The sequence below is a fragment of the Mya arenaria genome, chromosome 7 (assembly GCF_026914265.1).
Source record: "Mya arenaria isolate MELC-2E11 chromosome 7, ASM2691426v1".
Taxonomy (NCBI): domain Eukaryota; kingdom Metazoa; phylum Mollusca; class Bivalvia; order Myida; family Myidae; genus Mya; species Mya arenaria.
This window is the reverse complement of record NC_069128.1, coordinates 61,960,979-61,983,458: the sequence shown is the minus strand read 5'-3', so window position 1 is coordinate 61,983,458 and position 22,480 is coordinate 61,960,979. Positions and strand designations below refer to the sequence as shown.

General features: G+C 32.3%; 1 protein-coding gene across 3 annotated transcripts in view; it reads left to right on the top strand.

Moving 5' to 3' along the window:
* The window catches only part of LOC128240011 (putative leucine-rich repeat-containing protein DDB_G0290503), a 28,456-nt gene extending 7,251 nt beyond the window's left edge, over window positions 1-21,205 (top strand). Inside the window, exons 6-13 of one of the 3 annotated variants that reach the window (XM_052956483.1) lie at window positions 1,374-1,436; window positions 2,366-2,428; window positions 4,052-4,114; window positions 4,329-4,391; window positions 8,463-8,514; window positions 8,866-8,960; window positions 13,542-13,729; window positions 14,438-21,205. In XM_052956483.1, coding sequence (XP_052812443.1) covers window positions 1,374-1,436; window positions 2,366-2,428; window positions 4,052-4,114; window positions 4,329-4,391; window positions 8,463-8,514; window positions 8,866-8,960; window positions 13,542-13,729; window positions 14,438-14,567 — 717 coding nt within the window. In that variant the 3' untranslated portion in view covers window positions 14,568-21,205. The remainder of the gene's footprint in view (window positions 1-1,373; window positions 1,437-2,365; window positions 2,429-4,051; window positions 4,115-4,328; window positions 4,392-8,462; window positions 8,515-8,865; window positions 8,961-13,541; window positions 13,730-14,437) is intronic. The other 2 variants (XM_052956484.1, XM_052956485.1) reach the window with 2 other exon arrangements.
* The last annotated feature ends 1,275 nt before the right edge of the window (window positions 21,206-22,480 follow it).

The window sequence follows — 22,480 nt, the reverse complement described above, 5'->3', positions numbered from 1 at the left end:
TGGTTCAAGCACGCGTTAAGTTCTACGGACACCACACACTAAAACTAACTCAACAGCGTTAATATACCCTCATAATGACATCAAACACGCAACTCATTCCTTAAAATATTTTCTATTGTCATTAATAGAGTTCTATAACATCAAAACGTCGCTGTATGTTTTAGTGATAAACACTACGCATTATGACAGATGTATGGATGACGTTCGATGTAAGTGGTCAAAAGTAATATACGCTAATATTTAGTATATATGTGGATTATGCTATTACAAGGACAAACGAATTTGTATCGTGAACGACATAATTACCGGATCATAACGGAGGTATGGCTTGGGTGGAAGTTGACTTGATAAAGCTCTTAGGACAGGGTCACCAGCATTTGGAATAAGTATTTTGAGATCCATATGGGCTTCGGACAGCTGTCTTGTCTGTTCGGTATATAACTTTTCGAGGAATCTGTTATTACAAGAAGATTAAATTCAACATCATTATCGCAGAGAGATTTCCAATTATAATTGGCATTCATACGGCGATGTTTTATTAGGTCCCCCTTGTCAAAAAGGCAGATATGACGAAAACATGGGGAATTTTTTGGTTTTAGGAAACTGATAGCTCCATAGACGGGACAATGATAGCTTACATTTTGGTCACACAATGGATCTGCAACGCCACCAGAATGAATTAATGTTTCCTTAGAAATAAAGATAAGAGCAATAATGGACTCGGATGATTCAGCGGAATTAGAAGAAATATGATTTATTTGTGACAGGGAAAACTGCACACATATAGCTCATTGTTTTGCAGAACTGACTGCAAAACTCTTGCATTTGTACTAACACTTCGCGAAACATGATCTCATAATAAAAAAGATCATGATTGTCTTGACCTGTTTTCATAGATGCAAAAGTGGTACAAATGTAAGAACGATTGTAGTCCATTTTCACATAGTTACAGTACCTTTTTCAGCGGCAACTTCCATCACATTAGGGGTATCATTAACTCGTTTAATTACACAGGGAAAACTAGCAACATCATTGTATGCAGATTGTGTCTTATCTCTCTCAGCTTGGTTAGGCCATTTGGTGTATAGTTTGTATTTCATACGATATTACAGTTAATATATTAAACACAATATCCAGTCATTTTACGTTCTCAGACCAGGCAGGAACTATGTTATGAGCTGAAAGAAGTTAAACAAGACCGTGATAATTCAGAAAAAGTGACACCTTTCACATACATGTTTATGAATTGTATAGTACAGTTATACATCGATAACACTTAGTATTGTGTCAATTGATATGGCTTTTCAATTTACGCATTGCCATTTTATTATTTGTTCAAGTTCTGACTTGAGCTTTCACCTCTTTGCTTTCAGGCAAGGGAGCGATTCGAACAAGATTTACAGAAAGTGAAACAGGACATAGATAAATCTGAAAAGGTAAGGTATACAATGTTGTTCAATACCTGTATACAAGTTATTTGTAAAACGAATAACTGAAATAAAGAAAATAAAAGAAAAAAAGCTGTCAGCCATTTGAACTGATCAGAACAGATCATTAATAGTTTGTTAAGTTTTATAAATATGTTCAGATAGTGCATACTTCATTTTATGTATCGGGTGTAGAAATACTCATACAATTTTGGCATTGTTTGAACATGTGTTGCCTGCTGCTAACAAAGAAAATTACATAAAATACATTTACACAATAAATGGAGACAGACCCATTTTTAAAATCAACTCAAATCTATATGACATTGTTAGAGGAACAATGTAAGGGAGTAAACTAAACTGAATGTGATACATAAACATCACAAAGAGACCAGGTACAAATCAACATAGTTGTTTCAATGAGTGATGTGTTGACTGCATTGGAACGGTCCGAGTACACCGGTTTCACTGAAACACGATTGAACTGTATGTTTAAAGTAGTCTTTAAGCGAATAACCTAAATATATTCCAACATGTGTCAAAAATTATAATAAAACAACATCTTAAAAATGACACTCCAAAATCAATACATACTTGTGTATAAAAAAACATCAATTTTGAGTGATAAACCTTTAAATACTTTCTAAATAATGCAATGATGTAAACTATTAATTACTGATAACATGATTGTAACCGTGTATTTAATAGCAGAAAGCAAAAAAATATTCAATGCTTGGCGAATGCTTTAAAATTTACTGTGATATACTATAGTCTTATAATCTTGAAATATTGTCGTGTTTTATGATAATTTCTTTTAAATAAAACTCGGTCTCCTTCATAGGTACCGTTGTTTTCGACATTTATTCATCCTTTTTGGAATTTTAAAACAATATTATATATTGTGGTATATCTTATTTGGGATTTCTATACGCCTTCAGATTAGAAAGGGGATCGAACAAGAGCTTCTGCAAGTGAAACAGGGATTGGACAATTCTGAAAAGGTAAAATCAAGAGTTAAAAATACCAAGGGCTATGACAAAATATGGCATAAAATGAAATCTAGTATGTTCAGTATTCCACTTTTCGAGATTCCTGTTATTACCAAAAAGGTAAATGTCAACATCATTATCGCAGTAAGATGCCCACTTGTTCTTGGCAGCCTTATGGCGTTGTTGTTTGAGGTGACACTTGTCAAGAAGTCAGATATGACTACAAAGTGAATAATGTTTTGGTTTTTGGGAACATAGCTCGACAGTTTGGACAATGACATCTTTTTGTTGATCACGGAATGTAGCTTTACTAAAATAAACCGATGTTTCCTTAGAAATAAAGATAAGATAATGATAATAAGATAATAATGTACTCGAATGATGTAGTGAAATTAGTCAGAAATAAATTGATTGTGATCGGGAAAACTGTTCACATATAGCTCATTTGTTTGAAGAACTGGCTGCAAAACTCTTGCATTTGTACTAACAATTCGCGAAACATGATCTCATCATAAAAAAGGTCATGATTGATCTGACCTGTTGACTTTGAGGCAAAAGTGGTACAAAGGTAAAAAAACAATTGTGATCCATTTCCAAATAGTGACAGTACCTTTTTATTGGTAACTTCTATCACATTAAGGAAATTTCTCTTCGGTTGATATATCCCATGTTCTTGTCTGAAGCCGATTAATGACTTGAATTGAGTACCATTAACGCGTGCAATTACACGGAAAACTAGCAACATTCTTGAATGCAGTTTTTGTCTGATCCTGCTCAGCTCGGTTAAGCCATTTGATGAAATAAACGGTCTAACTCGTTTTCGTTGAGATCAGTCGAAAAAATTATGTATCGACACAAAGGTGTAATATATGCTCGCTATATTCTGTTTTCGTTATAACACTATAATTATAACGGTTTCCTTATCGCTTTATGTACATGTATTCCTCAGAATACAGCTAGGAATATAGCAATATTTCGAGATGATCGTAGACATAGCCATAACCTTCGTCGCTGTTTAGCAAAAATACCTAAACCTTTGAAGTGTCTTTTACCAAACACAATTAAAATAATGAAAAACAAAACAAACTACGTTATATATCCCTGTTGAATTTAAAATGAATATGGGGTACTCAGTCAGAAATAGTTTTCTGGTTATATGAAGTCTAAAAAAAGCATTAGAAATTCTTAAATCCTAAAAAACTGCAATTTCAGTATACACAGGCCAATATTTCGAGTTTTAATTTATAAATGTTGCTCCGTGTCCAAGCAGAAACAATTTATTCATAGATCATGTACTAATATCAACATATGTACTATTTTGCAGTATAAATCACTTTAATATTTATAGACGAGTATATTACCATGAGTTACAAATCAAAGTTTATCATGACAATACATATTGATTTGAAATATGTTAATATAAATGAATAGTAATGAATATGATAAAGACACCATATTAAAATAAGACACCATATTAAAATATTTCCGTATTATCTGTTATGCAGGACGCCAGTAGAATCGAAAAGAACTGGCTAAATAGCACATTATCTGATTTATTCTGGTGTATAGTTTTACTTGTATAGAACATTACAGTTAACATATGTTACACAAAAACCAATCCTTCTACGTTTTCAGTGCAGACAGGAACTGTGTGATGAGTTGAAAGAAGTTAAACAAGACCGTGATAATTCAGAAAAGGTGACACCTTTAACAAACATGTTTCTGAATTTAAGAGTACAGATAAACATGTAGTAAAATACTAAAAGCAGTCATTACTATACAACTAAAGTAAAGGGCAACATAGTATTGAGACAATAATTATGGCTTTTCAATATACGCATTTCCATTTGTTCATTTGAAATTGTAGTATAATTTCAAGTTCTGACTTGATCTTTCGCCTCTTTGCTTTTAGACAAAGAATGGACTCGAACAAGATTTACAGAAAGCGAAACAAGACATACAGAAATCTGAAAAAGTAAACAATGTGGTACAATACCTGTAAACATGTTCTTTTAATAAAGAATAACTTCAATAAAGAATACAGAAGTTGACAAACATTTGATTTGATAATTATAGTAATTAAGTTCTTTAAACATGTACTGTTAGTACATACTTCATTTTATGTATCGGATGTAAAAATACAATTGTCATTCCTTTCATATTTTGGCAATAATGTTACTTTTAAATGCCTTCTGATCCCATACAATCTTGGTATAGTTTGAAAGGGTGTTGCCTGCTAATTACTTACAAAATGACCTAAAATACATTTGCGCAACGGAACTCAAGAGACCGGCCCATTATAAAAACAAATCAAATATAAGACCTTGTTTACAAAACGAAGTAATGGTCCAAATGAATATTCTGAGTCCTGAACTGAACAAAGAATGATATCCGCCTACTTGTTACCGCGCTATAAGACACAGTGTAGGGATATACTAGGCTTGAACTAAACAGATTGTTAAAAATAAATATAGTTGGATCACACAGTGTCATCCTCGTTATGCCTGACGCCCTAGCATATGCATAAAAGAGACTTACTAGTTCTGTACTGATTGTATAGTGACTGCCGGCATGACCTTGGACCCTAGCTTATACTAAGCCTAATCTGAACATATGGTGACAGCCGCCTACTGTTTTCGCCCTAGTATACGCATATAAGGTAAATACTATATCTGAACTGCATTGTTGGCACATATAAGGGACAAATTAACCTTGGAATAGGCTGAAAATATAGTAACCTCCGCCAGCTGATAGTCCACCGAGTAGGCACATGTTATGAACGGCTTGGGCCTGAGCTGAACCTTTGAAAACCACCGCCTGCTAGTTGTCGACCTTGTTCTAAAAGCGCACAACAGGGACCATACTAGACGTGAGTTTAACACATATTAACCTCTACTATCTAAACGTTGATCTTTTAGGTACATACTAGGGACATGACCTCATTTGAACTAAGCTATGTGTTCTTTACATTTGGCTTCGAAATTATATACCAATTGAATGAATTACATGGAACTTCAAATTATTTTCTTAGCCGCGTGAGATACGTGCGAATAGCTTGGTTTGAACCGAGTCCTCTCAAGATTGCCCACCATTTGGCAGTTGTATTAATTCTTCCATTTGGAGAAACCTTCAGCGCAATAATTTTATCTGAAGACGCCTGATCAAAACACAATCAGATTTATACCTGTACTGACATTACCATTAAAACGCACATTAGATGAGTTTGGACATACATACATGTAACATAATGCAAATGTTACGAAAGTTGAATTGGAGTTGTTAATCCAACGTGTTTAAGATCAATGCGTACTTTGTTGGTTTCAAGATGTTAATAATAGTATAAAGCTAGAAACGTATGTACTTATGAAAATAAGTGTTGTAAACCCAATCTTAACTATATTCATATAATCAAACATAGAATAGCATTTTCACGATTCAGGTGTTCTTAACATCAACTTGATTAAGGTAGTAAGAGAGGCATCGATAGAGCAGAAAGACTGTGTACAACGTAAAATATATATGTACTGTCGAAACAGAATATCATGTTCTACTAGTGTGTCCATATAATAGATATCTGAGATCTTCATGTTTACCAAGATATTATTGTTCTTAGCCAACATTACAATTTTACATGAATTTAAATATTTAATGAATTATTATCAAGTATGTACGCTAAATTAACTTGCAAACTGTGTATATCTTGCATGTGACCAATGTAATGCTAGTTATTAAGATGTAAATATGTACACGTTATTGTTATCTACAAATGAACTAGAACAACAAGTTTTACACTTTAAAAAGATAATCCATCAATATATAAATAAAAACCAGAATTCAAACCAGCATTTAGACACTAAAAAGTCTCATTCTATTAAACTAATACAGTGGGCGATTTGTTAATCATCGTGCACGTTTTTATCAATGAGATATTTATGTCAAATTTGTTCTTATATATGTATTCAACACTATTTTTCGCTATAGAAGATATATAATTCTTAAGTTCTGATTCCGATTTTATCACGAAATTAAGAGGTTTTTTTTTAAAAAAAAAAGAAGCTTATCCAGAACGCATAGTAACATACTTTTTCGCGAGCGTTTTTAGAATCGTAAAAATATTTTATGCGCGAATTTTATTTGCTTATATCAAAATTCTAGCATTTTTGTATGAACACTATACCCATTCAATTCTAACATATCCAGTTCTTCGCATTTACACCTGATCTCCAATTTTCCAAAAGTTTTTCTTAGCGGTGGTCTGTGGTGGACATTTAAATAAAATAACATTGTTTTTAATGATACTGATGATGATCTTACAAGTATCATGATTATAAACTTAGTTTTCAAAAACTTAGAAATATCGAAGACTAAACCAATATATTTTTTGGTTAAACGAGAAATTTAAATCACATTAAAATGAAGTTGTTTTAAGACAACACTAACAATAAATTTAAAAGAAGATGGATTAAGTAAACAATAGTTGTAAATCTTATTACGTATTTTAATACTGAGATAAGGTTGTTGTGCACATATCTTGAATATCTGAAATACGATCAGTCTAAAATGAATTACATTTCAATCGACACATTAAACAAGAACAGCAGTACGAGTAAGTCAAGTATTGTGCTAATGAAATGTCTGTGAACCTTGGAACTGTTCATTCATAATCGATGGATATCAGAAAACTGCATTGTCAATTATCAAAACGTATTGATCCTGCAAACACTGATATTTTAAAAGAATTACAGTGACCTTTAATACTTTTCACTTTCAGAAATTCAACTTCTAGTTTTGTTTCCAAACACAATGGAATAAGATACATAAAAAACACAAACATACCAGACAAGCATCAACATGTTTCTTTAATGAATGATGTGAAACACGGGTTCACTGAAACACGAATGTACTGTGAGTTGAAACTAGTCTATATGCGAATAATCTCACACATATTCAAACATGTATCAGTAAAAACAATAGTACATCACTTTGAAGCCTCGCCATAGCCAGTATCGACCTATAAACAATAAACAAATAAAGTAGATCGAACTCATAAACTGATAAATAATTTCAAGTACCCAATGACTTTCACGGTATAACATTACTAACATTAAGTACTTATTCCGGTACAATATTTACGTATTTGTTTGCTTGTCTGTAAAACACTATACGTAAATATGAGTGTGTGTCGATGCATCCACAATGCACATAATGGTAAATTTCCGTTCCTTTATAGTTCCGTTATTTTCCGTCGTTTGTGATGCTTAACATACTTAGGTAAAATTGGTAATATTCACTGAATCCAAGTCATTCTGCAATCCTAGCTTCAATTGTATAGCATATTATAGTAACCTATCGTACATGTTTAAAAGATCCGAACAAGTCTCTGTCTTATACACTGAGCTTGGTTAAACATTAATGGAAAACATAAATTATTTTGTTTTTATTCATTTTTTATCATGCATTTAATTAATATTATTATAAGATATGATTTTTATAGAACAGGTCGTTATTATATTACACTACTATAGATATATTATCAAGATTTAAGTTTACAGATATGCATTGTTAAGTATGATTATTGGATGTAGGTACATCAAAGAGCAGTCGGCATTTTGGGCGGGAGGGCGTCTAAAATTCATGTAAAGTCTGTAGTGTTATTGTTGTGTTTTAATTATTTGGCAGAATGTTTTAGCGTATTGCTTGTTAAAGGTAAATATCACATTTAAAGGTCATTTTACAAAGGTCATTGCATATCGAAACTTCTCAGTATTTTAGTAGGCACGATACAACGTTAGGAGTTAAGAAGTACGAAAGTCGACTTTCGTCACTTTAAAATGGTAAAATGACTTGGTTGTCTTTTACTAAAACCCATTGTGTGAAAAATATCAGTTTTTGTTAAAGATTGGCTCATGCCTTAACAAAGACAAACCAGTGAAATGGAAAATGTATGTTCTGGTTGATATGTAGCGTGTGTTGTTTTTCGAAATAAGTTCTGTATACCAACCATCTCCTCTTTCTCATTTATATGTTATAACTATTATTTTTAAAGGAATGTACAACACTCCAGGCAAGGTGTACTCACTTGAAGGATTGCATTAAATGTAAGTTCCCCTTACACAATTACGTATCATACAAGTGAATAGATAAATACTTTGGCGACGAATTATATTATGTTTATTTTAATATATAGTTGTGCTTCAGTTGATAGTAAATACTTATTATTGTTTAAGTAAGTGTTGGTTAATAAAAGTTGTTTTTACTTGAGTTACAACCCCAAATCTTTAACAAAGGCGAAGTGATCCATAATATCGATCATTTTGGCTGTTTTAAATTGGTTGTGTAGCTAGCTTCTTTAACAAAATCTAGCAGAAAAACAAACAAAATGTGTGTTTCACCAAATCCATTATCAATAATCGAAATTACAATAATAATAATTAGTATGTTTGTTAAAGGGACGCAGCCCACTGGAGCAGTGGAGGTCAAGCTTAACCTGGAACGAGTCTATTCAATTAAGTGTGTATTTACATTCCCGGATGGCATTCAGACGGTAATCATTTCTGTTTGTCAATGACGAGATTCCAGCTGACGAATTCTCGCAAGTAATTTCTTGATATTCCTAACACCATACTGTTGATTGTAACAAAAAAAAAAGTCAAAGATAAATTGCACCACTTAATCGTTCTTCAAAACCACATTCACTTTTTGCAATATTTGTGATTTAGTTATCCAACTTATACAGACAGAATGCCCTAAACGTGATACTACATTTCTGCCAATATATTATGGTATTTTTTAAAAATTATTATGATTTGATCGAGTATCAGTACCGTTGACAATAAAAGGGAAAAACATGAACTTTTAAAACAGCATAATATATAACATAATATATACGCAACTCAACTTATCTAACTATGGATTCAGCATAAGTATGCTCATCATGGTTGGTCCCCTAACTAAATTCGTAGTATTTAAGGTGTGAGTTTTTTACGAGAAAGTCTGATAGTATGGCTATCACTATATTGAAATATGTATTTTAAGACTGCTTCCTGTACTTCGCAGAAAATGTGAATCCCTTAAATACAAAACATTTGAATGATTATATCACATCACTGATAAATTAAGTTATTAATACGATAGAGAGGTTGATTACGGTCAAACTAAATTTGATTTGCTATTTAGAAGGAGGGTCTCTGAGGTTAATGGTTTTGAGGCATCTTTATTTGATGTATTTTAAAACTGTTTCGCACAAGAGGGTCGACTCCTGCAAAATATTCAACAATCGACCTTACCCTTTAAAGTTAGACATTTTAGTTGATTTTATGCTTTAGTACCGCAAACCGAAATCAGGTATCGTGAAATCTATTTTTGAAATGACATTTAACATCATTAATGCGTCGGATTAAAAAATGAAATGTAATGTGTTTTGCGGATAAAATTGGTACGGATTGAAGACCACTTTATTTTAATGCTTTCATAGATTACAACGTTAATGTGAATATGAGAAAAAAAAACGAATCTTAAATAAATCTTTTGAAGAACCGAGGGGAATAGCTTATTATAGAAAATTACGCAGACAATGAGAATGTGATTTTACAAAAAGACCCTGAAAAATGGACATATGTTGACCCTGCCTTATATTACCTACTACAAACGTCCTCAGGCAATATCAGGTTCCATTTGATCAACTATACACTAGCAATTAACACGCGAGATGAAAACAATGTTCATACATCCTAGTACATTTAATATATCAGTTTTTGATATGAAAGTAGCTAATTAGATCACAAATTCATTACATGACATCATAGGAACTTATCGGTTACAGTTTGAGGCCACTGAAAAAAATGGATTGGATTGAAATTTTATTGCCTGTGAACAGAATTGTAAGAAAGGGAAAATCATGCTTGTAGAGACTACAGCCCTTCAACGATTTCAACGTTTTCATTTCTGTATCCATGAGTAACCGTATCAATCTCAAAATCCTACTGATGTTATTTCTTCTCTCGGGTGTAACATGAAGCCAAATGGACATTATCCACTCGGCATTAAATAATTATATATTATTAGATTCAAGTTTAACTGACGTTGTTGTTTATATTACCAAATATTGTTTGTATTGTACGTCAACTTTCTTCATTAAAGGACTCAAAACTTAAGTTGAAGCTGGAGTCCTCGCAAAAACGGCTTAACTATTAACCGAGCTTTGCCCATCTAAACAATTCTAGTTTCATTTATTATATGTGGAATGTTTATGTCCAATAATGTCATATGTTATGTGTATTTTGCTTTTGATTGCAAGTTACGTCCATCCAAATCCAGGCCCAAACTCAAGAACAGCGTGAACATCCTCTACCTCCTCAACATTTGTGATGCCTGACTTACATGTCATATCTCATTTGTTCACTGCAATGTGCCGGGCTAACTTTCGTAACTCTCTTCAGAACATAAAGATTTCGGTATTCTTGCATATTTCATTTTGAGTTTTCCTTAATTGTTACAAAAACAGTTAGAAAGGACAAAGACGATAGTAATGGCGGAGTTACTGTATATGTTAAGAACAAGAATTTTTTATCATAAACGGTTCGACATTGAGCTCATTGGTGTAGAGTATAACTAATACGTACTAATCAGTATATACTATGGACAACCAGATACAACAACGACTAAGCACACATATATTCTCGAATCCATTAATCTGGCAATTGATTTTGGTATCCCGGATTATATTATAGCCGATTTTAACTTCAATACATATAATCCATCATCTGATACAAAATTCCACCAATATGTGAGATGTTTTTTGTGTCATAAATAATTACTCCTAGCAGTTTCCCTGAATCATCTGAGGCCATTATTGCTTTTATCATTACACCTTAGGAAACACTGGTTCATTCTAGTGGAGTTGCAGATCCATTTTTTGATCAAAATGTAAGATGTTAATGACCCATCAATGGAGCTCTTAGTTTCCAAAACAAAAATATTTTTGCGATAACAATTTTGACATCATTTCTTATATCATATCAACTTTACCAGGTATCTCGAAACGCTGTATACCGAACAGACAAGTTCTGATTCGAGATCACGAACCTCTCTGGTATGACAACAACACACGCCGTCGTAAACGGGCTTACCGTAAAGCACGATGATCCATCTTACAACGACGGTTGCAAAAGTTCAGAACACTCCGAAATTAGATAACTAACCTAATTAAATCAGCAAAACACAAATAAAATCTAACCCTTACCGATAAATTAAAAACTCAAAATAATTCCTCACAAACTGGTGGTCCTGTCTTAAGAGCTTTATTGGGTGTACTTCCGTGCAGGTGATACACCGGCTAATATCCGGCACATATGTAATACATAATCGTCATGTTATTGTTTCTGATATCAACGTTTCTATTTAGCTCTTGGTCGATACTAGCCCTCTTATTAGTGTTGGTGGTCCGGGTGAGGCGGCAACCATCCTGGACGGAGATTTGAATAAGATGCGTTCTTGGTCATCCGATTTTGTTTGTTAAATTGAATCCTAAAAAATCATCTACAGAGACATCTCGAGAAGGATGCAACAAGTATAGCATTCACCTATATATTTGCAGGATGAACGGGTTCTCCAAGCTGATGACAATCATGATTATTGGGGAATATTTGTTACAAAAGATCTTCGATGGGGTGCTCAAATCAACAATATTAAAACAAAAAGATGGAAGAGAATAAATATAATGCTTAAATGGAAATTCGTTTGATCAAAAGTCACTTGAGACACCTTTTATTTCGTTCATACGGCCTTTTCTGGTAAACGGCATTTAACAATAAACAAAGTTATTGATAGGGTCCAACAAGAACCTTAAATGATCACGAAAATAAAACCGTTCAAGTGCTTCATATGCGACTTCGCGCAAACTGTAGCGTTCTAGCAGCTAACCCTTATGCATTGCTAGACATTGTTAAAAGTATGTACTGTATTATTTATGGCGAGGTAGAATACTGCCATCACTTCTGTTTTAAATGTACACGCTTCTCACCTTCCCTATTAGAGATACTTGAGAACATGAAATGTGCATCCCCACGCTGAAAACAATGATGTTTTGTGACCAGAAATTCAGTGCTTAATCATTTTCAAATACGTTTAAACCTACGGAGAACAAAGACGTTCTAGTTCGCCCACTCAATCCACTCTACTTTAAATTGTTTTCTTTTCCTTTAATCGCTCTTCATATTTTTGTTGATTACACTCATCATTTAATTATTTATTTTTATATTTATTTACATTCTCAATCATTTTTGATTTTTTTCATTCAAAAGTGAATATTAACCGAAATGCAATTCTACGCTTAACTACTGTGCACCCTAAACCTGTTGGAAAGGGCATTCATAAATTGTTTATCATTATCCAGCTCAATCCTATATTTTGATATCGTATATATGACCTTGTATACTGTGTATGATTCTTTGAATATTACAATATTCAAACGAAATACGGAGCATCACCAGTATTCCATGAATTTACATGTTTAATATCCAGATACAAATACAAACTTTTGATGATTATTTAAAAAAAAAACATCATCTGTATGCCATGAATTTACATGTTAAACATCCAATTCAAAATACGAACTTGTGATAATTACTTCATAGCAAACAGGATCATCTGTATTCAACGAATTAACATGTTTTCTAAATGTGCCCTCGATATCAATGGGATGTGGTGTCACAGTCTGTTTAATTAAATATGACTATATAAGTATTAGTGACCGTATGTGCTGTCCTCTTTTACATTTTCTTATTTTAATGTAACTTTGAGGCTTAAAATAGATGAGCCGCAAACACAAACTTTTGTTTTGGAGGTAATTAATCTGCTTTAATTTCATATAATCACAGTCAAATCAAGTTCATTATACATGTATGTTAGGAAAGCCTGCCTTGTGTTAAGAACAAATCAGGACCTTCGTCGGTAGTTGTTTTGGAAACGGTCGTAAAATCTACATTCACAAACTGTTGCAATAAGCCAAACGGTACTAAACATCAGAAAATATAAAATAAAAAAAAATATATAATGTATACTATTTTATTATATTCATAAATTGTCTTATAATACAAGCGTTTATATGCCCTTAATCTACTTGTAGGAATACAATCCGAGCCCGGGGAAACCGTATAAAGGCGGATTGTTTATAGCACATTTAAAGGACGACAATGAGGGTCAGCTGGTTTGTAGGATGTTGAAGGCGAGGTTTAGAAGAGGATTGATGTTCACTGTTAATGAGAACGGGTGTGTCGAGCTGGATGGCTTATCACTGTTTGGTGATTCTCTTAGGTAAGAATAGTTAAACATATTTAGATTGGAGTCAGCATAAGAATATGTTGCCTAATAAATGTGCTTCTAAGAAAAAGCCATAATGGGTAGCGTCATTTTCGTGTGCACGTCCAGTAGTGGTGGTGTTCAACATTTATAAGGTTATTTACAAGATGTATCAATATTTAAAGCAAGGAATGTATGTTTATGGTGTAGTTTGTACCATCTGTTGATAATGGACGCATTTTTACTGTTTGGGAGATGGGAGTGATGTTCTGGTTGGTGTCACATTATTTGATGACAGTACGTCCTGTTTAACTGTGATCAGTCGCGGTATGACAGATATGGCACATCGTAAAATAACCTTTCTGATTTTATGAAATATCTTCTATGTAAAACATAATGTTTTGAAGTCTTACTGTGCTGTTACTTATTACTTGAACATTTCCAGTTTAAATACCGTATTATCCTTTCGCTAACATAATATTATTTTTTTTTTATATTTATAATGACTCAGATAAAATCAAATTAAATGAATAGAAGATACACTCAATCGTGTTTATTGTAAATAACTATAATCACTCCATACTATGTACGAACTGTATATCTTATTTTAATTAAAATGTTTTTGAAATCAAACAGTTTTATTTTTAACTGTTTATATGACAATCAAGTTATATACCATAACATGTAAATTGCATTGTAACTATAGTTATACCATTGTTTTAGGGTTTTTTTTTTGACTGATGATCAGCACATACAGAAGGTGAAAGCGGAGCTTGCAGCCAAGGGCATCACAGAGACGAACATAGATTTTACGGAGAAGCTAAAACAGACGTTCACTGTCGATGGTCCGTGACTTTCATAGGACATCTGTTGTTGTTGTTGTTGTTGTTAGTCTTTCTACCAGGCGATATGAGTTTTAATAGCTTAAGACTTATTAAGACATGGGAAAGAATTGCAATATTACGCAAACGTTATTTGATGCTTAGATATGGCAAATGTTAATATATGGGGACAAGCTATGTTACAAATACCGTACTACGATGTAGTTATATAACATTTGGATCAATTGGCCAGAAGACTGATGAAATGATAACAAAAAAACATTTACATTTTTTATAAAATACTATATACTTTGTAATCTTGTCTTGTTAGTGTTTGTTTGGTAAGCGCTGCAAGTTCTCGGTCCATCACATACATAACATTATCGAGGTTTCGAAAGCCGATTTTACAGGTACCTGAAAGTATGTTTTTTTATGCAATACGTCGTCAAGGTTAATAAAATTGCACTTCAAACGACATGTATGATCATGCGAGGAATTAATTTATGCGAGTGTCAGTGTGTCTAAAATTACAAAATAAAAGTTAAATGTTCGTAGCTACTCGTACAAGTACAGATACACGTCATGTCATGCATCCACGTCATTATCATATTATAATATATTATTCAATGTTATTCAATTGTGTCACTTTAAAGATCATTAATGAAGCTATTTTCATGCATAGTTTGCAAAATTGATGTGAATTGTGCAAATTTTTGTGTACATGATATTTTGTTCGTATTGAAGTTTAGCATATTAATAGGTATATAATGACAAATGTGCTACCAATGTATGCGGATAATATCCGTGCAAAAAGTAACGTGCCTATAAATATAAACGCTTAGCCTATTCATTTTTATGCAGGCTTTTGTTATAAGTTGTCCTTGTCCTTGAAACATTTACCCCAGACACAACACTCGCGCTCGTGTAGACTTTCTTCAATAGCTCGGATAGCAGATGTTGTAATTATTGAAATTATTGAAAAACACTAAGTCAAGTAAAATAACTTAATATATGTCAGCTCAATGTGAACGCTTTATTGATTTGTTTCTTTGCCGTTGCAGTTTTAATCGAAACAAAACTTACGTTAAAACAGCAATTTAACATTTATTTTTGGGAAAAACGTCCATTAGAAATGTTAATTTGGTTTCTCTAATATTTTGTAGGGTTAGCCATTGAACATGGTAATAGGTTTCTCTCATGTTTTGTAGGGTCAGCCATTGTGTATGTTAATGAGTCTCTCTCATGAACAGTCAGCCGTTTAATATGTAAATGACTCTCAGTCATGTTTTGTAGGGTCAACCATTGGACATGTTAATAGATTTCTCTCATGTTTGTATAGTCAGCCATTGAACATATTTATGGTTTCTCTCATGTGTTGTAAGGTCATCCATTAAACATGTTAATAGGTTTCTCTCATTTTGTATAGTCAGCCATTGAACTTGTTTATAGGTTTCTCTCATGTTTTGTAGGGTCAGCCATTGAACATGTTAATAGGTTTCTCTCATTTTGTATAGTCAGCCATTGAACTTGTTAATAGGTTTCTCTCATGTTTTGTAGGGTCAGCCATTGAACATGTTTATGGGTTTCTCTCATGTTTTGTAGGGTCAGCCATTGAACATGTTAATAGGTTTCTCTCATTTTGTATAGTCAGCCATTGAACTTGTTAATAGGTTTCTCTCATGTTTTGTAGGGTCAGCCATTGAACATGTAAATAGGTTTCTCTCATGTTTTGTAGGGTCAGCCATTGAACATGTTAATAAGTTTCTCTCATGTTTTGTAGGGTCATCCATTGAACATGATAATAGGTTTCTCTCATGTTTTGTAGTGTCAGCCATTGAACATGTTAATAAGTTTCTCTCATGTGTTGTAAGGTCATCCATTAAACATGTTAATAGGTTTCTCTCATGTTTTGTAGGGTCATCCATTGAACATGATAATATATTTCTCTCATGTTTGTATTGTCAGCCATTGAACATGTTTATGGGTTTCTCTCACGTGTTGTAGGGTCAGCCATTGAACATGTTAATAAGTTTCTCTTATGTGTTGTAGGGTCGTCAAATGGACATGTAAATAGGTTTCTCTCATGATTTGTAGTGTCAGCCATTGAACATGTTAATGGGTTTCTCTCATGTTTTGTAGGGTCAGTCTTTGAACATGTTAATACATCTCTCTCATGTTTTGTTGTGTCAGCCATTGAACAAGTTAAAATGTTTCTCTTGTATTTCGTAGGGTCAGCCATTGAACATTTTTTAAAAGTTTATCTCATGATTAGTAGTGTCAGCCATTGAACATGTTTATTATTTTCTGTCATGTTTTGTAGGATCAAGCATTGAACATGTTAATATGTTTTTCGCATGTGTTGTAGGGTCAACCATTGAACATGTTGATAGATTTCCCTCATGTTTTGTAGGTTCAGCCATTGAACTTGTTAATAAGTTTTTCTTATGTTTTGTCTTGTCAGCCATTGAACGTGTAAATAAGTATCTCTCATGTTTTGTACGGTCAGCCATTGAAGTTGTTAATAAGTTTCTCTCATGTTTAGTAGGGTCAGCCATTGAACTTGTTAATAGGTTACTCTCATGTTTAGTAGGGTCAGCCATTGAACGTGTATATAAGTTTCTCTCATTTTTTGAAAGGTCAGCCATTGAACTTGTTAATAAGTTTCTCTCATGTTTGTATTGTCAGCCGTTGAACATGTTAATATGTTTTCCTCATATTTTTTTCATGCACGAATTTTGGGATCTATCCATCATGGATATAATTACATGGCGAATTACACACTATTTCAGTATAGTTTTACTAGCAGATTTAAGGATTCATCCTGTATAGATTTAATTCCAATATGGATAAGACATTTTTCAACTTATTTTTATTAAATTAGATTAAACCTGCAAAACTAAAAAAGGAAGCCGGTGAAACTGTCTCAATCATATCAATATTAAATGCAATAATAAATTATGGTGTTGTTGTTGTTGTTTACTGCAAATTAATACTTAAAAGCAACTTATCTGTTGAAGGGAATGCTCTTTAAAGTCATTGAATATTTATTTTTTAAACGAAACAATTACGCTTGACAATTTGTTATAAACACAAAGTTATATTTTAAACAAACCTTTTAGGAAAACTCTTCGTAACACATTAACACAATACCATCTTGATTATGCTTCCTCATCTGGGTACTTTGGTATCAACAAGAAATTAAAAAAAAACTCAAGATGGAACAAAACATGTGTTCTATGTATTCACGTTGTTCATTGATCAAGACAACTTAGAAATCTTGTCCATTAAACGTGACAATGACCAATGTGACAAATGTCCAAGTTATATGAAGGAAAAGACTACCAAATGTAGTGATGAACAGTCATATATTTATATGTGTTTATTTTTGTGTTTATGTTTTTGTATATGTATATGTATATAAAATATATAATCACCTATTTACCATTCATTGTATTGTTATAATTTTGATAATTGTAAGTAGTGGTATGTATATGTTGTCTGTAGTGCACGAAAGTGCATACATATGTACTCATATTTACAAATGCTTTGTGCTTGTCACCATTTTTGTATGATATTTGGTCATGGGTCTATGATCATCTGGTAAATAAATGTTCTGTTATGTTCTATTATTAGTGTACTTTTTAGAGAACATCTAAACATGGTTTGACTACTTGGATTGTCTCTGTAGTTTGCATTGGTTTATGTAAGTGACATTTGTATTTTTAAGTACATGCTTTGTAGTTCATAATTTTTTTTTTTATGTGTGCATGTTGTAAATATAAAATAATGTGTGATACTAAAATAAATTTCTTTGTGATTAATGTTATTTGATAATACCTAAATAGTGATAACAATGCCTTGACTGCATTGGAATTAGAATTGGAATGTGTTTAGAGGTTATCCTGTGCGAATTAACCTTTTTATCCTCTGTAACACATGTAATATTTACATTCAAACAGTATGCTTGATTACATTGGAAACTTATAGTAATATTATTATTGGTTAAAAGTATTATTCAACTGTAAACTCTGATATGTATTTTATTGAATATGTACCATGTACCATGTTTTCATAAGGTTTGACATTGAACGAATAATTTTTTACTACCGACAGAAATTTGGATCTTATGGTGTTGTTCAGTGGTTGAGCCTGGTATAGGCTAATAAAGCGAAAACAGAAACAAATAAATGTAAGAACATTTATACGCATATATTGAGCTGTGTGTTGTAATCATGTATCAATACCTATTTAGGTGATATAGCCGCCGTTCTTAATATAGCCACAGATGCATGTTGCTGTATTGTAGTCAAACACATGTAGTTTCTCGGCATATAACCAGATGAATAATTTGGCAGTTATGCCTATAAGGTTCCAGGTAACTTTTGCTGCGACGAAGTGCTGAGAGCACCTTCAAAATGATAAGAAGTTGCTATAAATAAGTAATTTAAATCATAAAAAATATTGTAAAATACATGTATTTGATTGTTAACTACGCAATAAAAACGGCCGTACTTGCTTGACATGATATTAAATTGCATACAATGATAACACAATTGATAACTTCACATAGTTATTAAAAATCCTCGCTTAGCTACAATTTTTCAGTACGTTGTTTTACTAGAGCTTTCGGAACTACTTACTTGACGTTGTGGCTAAGACTTCAAGCATCCGTGTAAAGTAATATACTCGTCAGGACCGACTAGGTTTCAAACAAGGGAGCAAAATACCATCTGCTAAACATCAGATACTGTACTATAGTCAGATACAGCAGATTAAGTTTTTCCATGACAGGACAAAACTTGTTCTGCTCTGTGCCAGGAACAATCAACAACAGTATAGGTAGTTTTATATTCGACTCTGGTGTGGCTATTGAAACTTCAATAAACCCAGGAATGCATCTTTTCGGGAGTAGTTTCTATTCGGAAGCAGTTTCGCTCCGGGGTTATTGCAAATTTACATGTGTTTTATACTACTAGTATTGTTAATAGCGCAGATTGTTCAAGCAAAAAATGTGTTAATAATATGTTGTTTTTTTACAAACACGATATGGAGTATAGCCGACCCATTGGTTTTCTAAATAACGGTTTTTATAAAGATGAAGTACAATTATACCATTTATACAAATATTAATAAGCACTGTATTGTATTGTAATGATCATGATTATATTGTTGCACGAAACCTGTATTTCGGAGCACTAAGAATTTTAAGTAATGATAAATCAAATGCTTACAGATAGATTTTATATGATCGAAAAAAGAATATTGCCCATTAAAAGAAGAATCTCGATTATAAAAAGAGAATGAGCGATATTGAAAACTTAAGAAATAGCAAACCTAGAGAGTTTTTTAAATACCTTAAACCTAAATAAAACGTGAATATTTTGAATCCCTCAGTAATAACACATTTGGTGATATCAGTCACTATGCAGAAGATTTTAATTATTAAAATAATTAGTTTAATGAACAAAACAATTATTTTCCAGAATTTGATGAACCTATAACTGTACAAGAAATCTTAAATGCTGTTAAGACATTGAAGCGATGCCTACGGCAGATTTAATATGTTGAGTGAATATTTTATCGACACTATGGACTGAAATATTATCTGAACAGTTGTGCGATTTGTTTAACAATATATTAAATTCGGGTTAGTTTTCCTAACAATAGACTGAAGGAATTATTACCCCCGTCATAAACAAAGTTCAGAATCTGATGTTAATAATTACAGGGGAATAACATGAGTAAGCTGTTTATCAAAATTATTTACCACTGATATAATTACGAGTGTCAAAACGTTTTGTGAAGAACATGATATTATTTTGGATGCCCAATGCGTATTTCTAATGGGGTGCTCTACAACTGACGCTATATATATACTGTTATCTCTGATACAAAATTATTTTTTTGAAAACAAAATACTATTTATATTTTTATCGATATGATGAAATGTTTTCATACTATTTATAGAAATGCATTTTGGTTGACGATGTATACATGTGAAATACAAGGGAAAATAGGAGTTGTTCGGGACATGTAAAATAGTTAAATAATATGTTAAATCATTGTCCTGTAATCTGATGATTTTAGTTATGCTGTATGCTTACATTAAGGGGAAATTATGTCCTCTTTATTGTATTATCTATTCGTACAAGATATTGAGTTATATTAAATGTACGCAAAGATGATTTTGTATTGATTTTATATTATTTGCTGATGACATGGTCATTGTAGGAAAGTCTTTGATGAAATTCAAACCCATTTGGAAAAATTAGCAAATTACTGCAACACTTGGGGATCAAAAGTTAATACTGATAAAATCAAAAGTATGGTGTTTCGTAAGAGAGGGGGAGTATTGCAAAGGAAAAATTGACTTGTTATGACCATGACATTCCCGTTTTTAACGACTTTAACTATTAAGATAGTGTGTTTTATTATACTGGCAATTTTAGCCTTAACCAAGAACATTTGATTGGTAAAGCCCGTAAGGCAATGCATTTTATATTTTGTAAATATCTTAAAACCGAAATAGTGTGTCAGTTATTTGACACATTTTTTGGTTCTATCTTATTTTTCTAATTATGAGGACCCGTTTTATATTCAAAGATAAGAGCATATATTGTCATATTGCTTTAAGGTTGCTACCACAAATAATATTAGAATCACAACTATATTTACGCAAGCTAATAATGGTTGTGATAAAGTAAACATAAGAAATATATTAAATGATTTGGGTTTTAGTTATGTTTATGATGATATTTACAATATTGATGTTAATAGATTCAACAGTGTTAAAATGTAAGATACATTGTTCGTTTAAACAAGATTGATATAGTACTTTAGAAAAAAGCAAAGTGTTAGATATGTATAGAAAATTTAAAACTAGTCTCGGATAGGAAAGGTATTTAGACATTTTACCTAAAAAGTTTACGTTTCTTTTTGTTTAGACAGCGACTCTCTGTGCACCAACTTCATATTCAGACCGGTAGATACGCTAGAAATAATATAGTTAGAAACCACGGAGATATTGTCTTTGTTGAAATTCCAATGATAAAAATATGAAATTTACTTTGCCTGTGTGTGTCAATATAAGAAATGCTATTATATCAGACCGTCTGTATTGAAATATTTACAACTGTTGCAAACAAATAATAGAACAGAGCTTACTTATTATTGTCGGTTGGTTAAAAATTCGCTTCAAGTAGGTATCACATTAATTAATGTTAGAACTAAATGATTTGATTAGAATTTTATTTGTGTTTATATACTTGTTTGTAGCACCTTGTTTGTTATTATGCATACACGTTGACAATGATCATTACACGCATGTATTGATGACGAAGTACACTGTACAAGTCGAAATAAATGGTTTGTCTGTATGTCTAATATATTTTTAAGAGTGAATGACGATGTACACTGTACAAGTCAAAATAAACTGTCTTTCAGTATGACTTATATCTTTTTTAAGAGTGAAGTGGGTCTCTCAAAACAGGAAGTGGATTTGACAGGGCTTCATAACACATCAATTCACATCAATTCATCAGTATAAACAGTGTCAAACAGTCCAAGCCACATATTCTATAACTATCATACAAAATGTCAACTACACGTTTTGTTTACATTCACTAAAACAATTCAGTATCCAAAACCCGATAGTCGATAAGATTAAAAGCTTAATCATATATCGGGTACCTTAATACGCTACCACCATGTTTAAACGTATTTGTCACATAAGTATATATAAGATAATAGTCAAACGGCCAGTGCTCAACGTAAAATTATGTTAAAAAAATAAATTATATCATCGTAAGGAACTTCTTGTAAATCATTCAATCAAACATATGTGCATCTAAGACTTAACAGGACGTTTTTAATTATACAAATATATTAACCTTCATTTAGGATATGATGAGTCCAGTGGCATGAAACACCCATGGGAAAAATTCAT